Source organism: Haliotis rubra, unplaced genomic scaffold (genome assembly GCF_003918875.1).
Source record: "Haliotis rubra isolate DU_JTF1 unplaced genomic scaffold, ASM391887v1 Scf314, whole genome shotgun sequence".
Lineage (NCBI taxonomy): Eukaryota > Metazoa > Mollusca > Gastropoda > Lepetellida > Haliotidae > Haliotis > Haliotis rubra.
Window position 1 is genome coordinate 272,113 of NW_025766985.1, and position 6,137 is coordinate 278,249.

General features: G+C 42.2%; 1 protein-coding gene across 1 annotated transcript; it reads left to right on the top strand.

The window, feature by feature from the left end:
- The first annotated feature begins 271 nt into the window (after window positions 1-271).
- On the top strand, window positions 272-6,137 carry LOC124283375 (regucalcin-like). Its single transcript, XM_046719413.1, is given in 7 exon segments — window positions 272-447; window positions 1,113-1,278; window positions 2,595-2,777; window positions 3,296-3,520; window positions 5,064-5,146; window positions 5,148-5,208; window positions 5,724-6,137. Coding segments are annotated over 6 exon segments (909 nt in total). The 5' UTR covers window positions 272-447; window positions 1,113-1,115; the 3' UTR covers window positions 5,918-6,137.

Consider the following 6,137-nt stretch of genomic DNA (forward strand, 5'->3'; position numbering starts at 1 on the left):
TGTCGGCCATCTTGCCACGTCAACAACGGAGCAAAGCTATTAAGTTTAAGACAACATCAATCAACATCAATCAAAGCACATTTGACCAGTAGTTCACATTTCCAGTTAGAATAACCCCTTGCCAGCAGAACACGGGTCAAAGGACTTTTGGCCAAGTCACTGCAGATACCCATCTCGGTAATTGCGCAAAGCTAGTAAGTTTAAGACATCATCAATATAAATGCAGTTTGACCTGTAGTTTACATGTCCAGTTGGGATAATTATCATCACTGACCAGGACCAAGAAGGACCAACCCTGGGTATATAACAGGACTGGCAATAGGCCTAGGAGGAGAGAAGTTGGAGCCTACGCCTGACAGTGTAGCTCTGAATAAACAGTTGTGGACCCGCAGACAAACTGGTGTTGTTCATGCAAGGACATCCACTAGGGAGACAGCACAACCATCTGTAAGTGTGATACTTGTGTTGCAAGCTGCCATTATCAGTTGCGAGGTCTGTACGGCCGACAAACAAACGACGTGGTGATTGAGGTTGGGGCGGTTTACAAAGTTGAGTATTTTAGACGCGACATGTTACCGCTTTAGCGTGATTTATGACCTGATGAAATGGTATGTTTCAGGTTGTCCAGATGAGTAATAGTTGACTGAGTGAGTGAGTCATCATAGCGCTTGCAGCACGAAATGTTTGTTTATTTTGCATTGCTAACGCACTAAATAGCACAATTTCAGCAACATGACCTCAGGCTCCTAATAATCGAGTCTAACGTAGACAATCCATAGATCCGTCCATCCAAGTACTCATCAGTCTATCCAAAAGGGATTTAAGGGGGGTTGGGGGTCAGACTCGCTGGCCTTGGAGATGGAGACATTGTATACCATCTGCGCTGTATTATGCTTGTGATATCAATCACTGGCTTGTCTGATCCAAACTCGATTATTTACAGGCAGCACTCTTGTAGACTATTCTTGCCTGCAGCACTAAACAACAAACAAACTAACAAGTATTTCATTGATGTGCTGCATTGCATGTGGTCAATCTATCTTTAGAGCGAGTAAACAGTAACAACCTATTCTCCACCCCTAATATTTGCATGTTTGTACTTCCGCTGCCAGATTATGTCTGAGAAGATTGAGGCCGTCGTGAAGAACAGTACTCGGCTTGGGGAGGGACCCCACTGGGACGATACCACACAGTGTCTGTACTACGTGGACCTTTTCGTTGGTGACGTCCACAGATACAACGCCGTCACAGGTGACGACAGCCGACTGAACCTTGGAGGTGAGTTCATTTGTCAACTCTGTCAGCTTGTGTGCATGTTTGGTTGCAATATTCCAGCTCTAACACTGTGGTCTGTAAATATTCACGTGATGACCCCATAACGAGTGACATCATGGACAACTGACACAAATATCAAGACAGCGACGCTCATCACCCTATCCAGCTAGTCACATGGGTTGTTAAAAACCAATACAAACACGGATATTTCAAGGTCATTTAACAGTACAATTTTCAATGGTTCGAATATTTCAAGACAAACTGACTCTACACTCTATTTTGATGCCAATGTAGTCCCCATACCAAAGTCTGGCCGGGAGCATAGTGATCCATCTAATTACAGACCAATCTCTTTAACGTGTTGTGTCTGTAAAACCATGGAACGAATGGTAAACAATAGTTGTGTTTAAACAAAATTTAAGAAACGGCTTTAAATTTTCTAAATCAAAAACAAATTGCATACATTTCTGCCGTAAATATAAACCGCCTAGCACTGTCGCCGTCACGAATCTGTTCCGGAGGTCTTCGGCCGGTGTTGTGACTCTTGATTTTCCCGATCTTGGGCTGTCATGGGTCTGCCCTGTTTGCTGGTTGCGGTTAATCAATTGGCTGATGGTGGCTAGCTGCAGTTGAAGGTTCTTGCCTGCTGACGCTTAGAAGCACCATATTGGTCATACGTTGCGCTTGCGTAAGTCTTGGTATAGTCGTGGTGGGGTTTTGGTTACTGTATGCTTTCTCTGTCCATCATCGGATTTATGTCACAATCATGCACGTGCATTTGGACCAATGTCTGACAATCACGTACGAAAACTGTACGATTCGTACAAAGTCGGACAGCTGCATCGTTATCGGAACCATGTTGCGTTTTGGCGAATGTTTTCTGCATGGGTTCCAACCTGTACCAGCGTTTTCGCTCTTTCAACAATCACTTTAAACGTGATAACTTTCTTTTTCCTTTAAGTTTATTTTCTGAAAGGCGTTGTGTATTCATTTCCATATTAGCACAATCATAACACATAGCATGTTCAACTTCCGACCACTTTCGTAAAGGCACAGTGTATTCATGTTTGCTCACTGTCATTGGGTCCTATAGTTTTGTGTCTGTTCTGTTAGGAGTTGAAAATCTGTAACTTGGTTTTTCTCGTGGACCAAAGAACGGAACACGTCAAATTGTGCATATTGTTGCATGTCTTGTGAATAAGTCCCCCACTGCCAAACATTCACGGGTGCCAAGCACAAAGTTCCCTTAAGTTGTTCATTGCTACTTTTCCTCAGTGTATGAACAATCTGAACTGTCAAATCATGTTTCATTTATGGAGATACAATAGCGAGCATCATCATCCCGCGCCAGAAGGGCGGCTTCGTGGTGAGCAAGAGGACAGACCTCGCCATCTTGGACTCTTGGGACAGGGACAAGGTCACCAGCATTGCAAATAGGGTCGAGGCCGACGCTAATATGATCAATGACGGGAAAGTGGATGCTTCCGGGAGACTTTGGTTCGGTAGGTTCCCGTTCTTGGGTCTCCTTGCACAAAACGTGTGTTATAAATCGAGAAATGCAGAACTATAACTCCCGTGAGTGAGATTTCATTAGCAAATTTACCTACAATACAGCGACGAGAATAATTTACACATCACCATGTGCAACATGCAGAGTACACAGAGATAAATTGAAAAGAAAATGCTACAAATGTATTCATGTGATTTTTTTCATGATGAATTTGTAATCCGGTTCGGTTGATTGTCTTTCCAGATTTATCAATGCCATATCCGTGCCTAGGTAAAAACAAATTAGCAAATGTCCAGGCCAGCTTCACACAACTGGAATGTTGGAGTATCTGAGTTAAACAAAACTCACCCATACAGAATGTAGTGCAAATCAATTTCCTTGAGATGATTAAATTTCAGGTGTCCGCTCATACAGGTACACATATCTCTCAGACGTACTGCTTTATGAAATGTGTTGATATTATTTGTATAAATCTCTCCAGGAATAACTAATATGATGGTTTCCACACAGGGTCTTGTTTCTGTGGAAAGGATATCCCTGATCCTGATAATTGGCCAAAGCATCAGGGCTCATTGTACAGCCTGGATCCTGATGGGAGCGTCAAAAAACACATCAGTAACATTACCATCAGCAACGGCATGGACTGGAATGACGACAACAGCGTCATGTACTACATTGACTCCATAGCCAGGCAGGTCTGGGCCTTCGACTTTGACATCACAGCTGGGACTGTAAGTAAGTAGACTCCTGTACTCCAAGCAGCCAGGGCACAAGCTCTACCTGGAGTTATGTGCCGTGCTTCCATTGATGCAATGTGTGTAATTTGTGTGTAACAGATACTGAAGTCACTTATGAAAACCACTCGTCCAACGCAACACCAAAACATTGGGCATTATCCACATTTTGAACATTTACTGTAATATGAAAATAATCATAACAGTGAGTTAAGTCTTTTAGTCCCATCGGTAGTATTTCAACCACATAGTTTCTAAAACAAGTCATATTTGTTGACGAAGGACAGTAAAAACTACATGTCACAGATAGAGATGTAAAACTTGCATGTAAATCTAACACTATCAACAATACTCTATACAACAGGCCATACATCGCCAACAACTGAAGGTAGATCACCATACTAAGGAGCATGTGGACTTGCAATACTTCTGCTTCCTGCATGGACCCAGGCTGGATATACACCATCCATATGCCTATTGGAGATTGTACCCTGTGTTGAGTGTTGTTTACCAGTATTGACCTCCCCGAACGATTTCTATATGTACTCAAGTCATTATTGAACTGAATTATTCACAAGGGCAAATTCAGCCCTCAAAACCTATTTCCAGTAGAACGGGTATAATTCAGGGCACTTCTATACGTCCTTTGTCATACATCTTTTAAGCCTCTTGATACCTTCTCAGCACAGGTATCCAAAACATCTTGCTTACTTCCTTTACAAGAGGCTATAAGGAAATTTCATTTTGTCGAGCTGTTCACCAACGGTACCGGTATACCCTTTGTGCTCTACAATTCCAGTCACTCCAGCCATACAGTGGACACTTCGATAACACGTCGTTACATGTGTATATACATGTGTATCCAGTCTGGATTCTGCAATACTCTGAAACGGATATATAAAAATGTTCTAAACATTACATTTGTCATCGGAATGGATCTTTGAACAGTGAATTCATTCATTCTGTGAAACGATGGTAACTATCAGAACAAGTGTTTGCCACTGATATGGCAATGTCCCCGCCGCTGAAAAAAATGATACATTTATAACATATTTACTACTAAATATATTGTTTTGGGCCAGATACAGGATGCCTGAAATGACTGGTGTTTGCATAATCACTTAATGTAGGCTGTCGACATAATTGAAGACATTGGGTGCAATATTTTATGAGATATCGCGGTTGCATAAGTTTGGAAAGTGTTTAAAGTGTCTTGGTGACCTTGAAGATAAGGTCAAGGTCACCCAAATCAACTGGTGCATAATCCACCAATGTAGGCTGTCACCAAATTTGAAGATATTGGGTACAACAGTTAATGAGATATGGCGTTAACAAGAATCGGGACGTACGTTCGGACGCCGCTGAATACAAAGTCCCCCGTTCCGCGTTTCGGTTGGGGACAACAAGCCAAGTACGTAGAACCGAAATATGTCCGGGGTTCCAATAAACATCCACTGTAATGATGTTTCATATTTTAAGGGTTCAGAGGTTCAGAACAACCATCATTCCTGTCAAGTCACCGTTTGGTTTTGGATTTGTTTCAGGCAATCAGAGAACTGTAGCAGACTTCAGCTCTACTGAAATCCCAGATATGGGGTATCCTGATGGTATGACCATTGATACAGAGGGGGAAATTATGGGTGGCCTGTTTTGACGCTGGGAAAGTTGTCCGGATCGATCCCGAGACTGGTAAGTGGACCCGAATATTGGGGACAAATGGAACAAAGAAGTCTGTTTCCCATTATTGGTGTTAGAAGATTCGATCTCCCTCCTGGCTTATTTATATGAGATCAGTCTCGTTGACAGCACTTTCTGTGAGGAATGGTGTATAGTTATAATGTCTAGGTCCGCAACATTATCATGCAGATACTAGGTAATACTTTCCTAGGAGCTCATTATTACACATGGACTTCATCTACAATTAGAAAGTCCTAGGTCAAGTTTCGTTCGTCATTATTATAAAGCTGTATGACTATTAGAAGACATGAATATTCGTCGACAAATTATATTTACTTGAGTTGGGTCCATGATGGTCCTGAAGAAAACTGATCTTCAGCAACCAACGGCTGTTCTAAGAGCTGAAAACGGAACACACTGCTGCAAAACAACACACTGCTATCATCTAGCTGAGTGAGGGTTACCTAACACGCAAATTTTACACAGTATGTATTGAGAATTATTTGCCTGGACTGATATTGTTTCAGGAACAGTGATCCGAACTGTCAAGTTCCCATGCGAAAAGATAACATCGTGCTGTTTTGGAGGGGAGGACTTCACCGACCTGTACGTCACATCAGCTGCCCCGGCACAACTGGGGAAAACACCACTGGCTGGGTCAATCTTCAAGGTCACGGGGCTAGGAGTCCGAGGTCGCAAAGCTAACATGTTCGCTGGATAAGCGGTTCTCCGTTCAATGTGTTTTAAGAAAAAAGCTCGCCCATTACTTGTAAATCTAATTTCGATGCAAATACTTGTAAATCTAAGTTTTTTTAAGTTCAGTGTTTAACCGGGCTGCATTTAGGTTTGGAAAACAGGGATTGTTTTATATACAACTTAGTTTTCGGACGTTTTAGTTGGTCCTTCGACGAAATATGAACAATAAATATTTTGAAAACAGA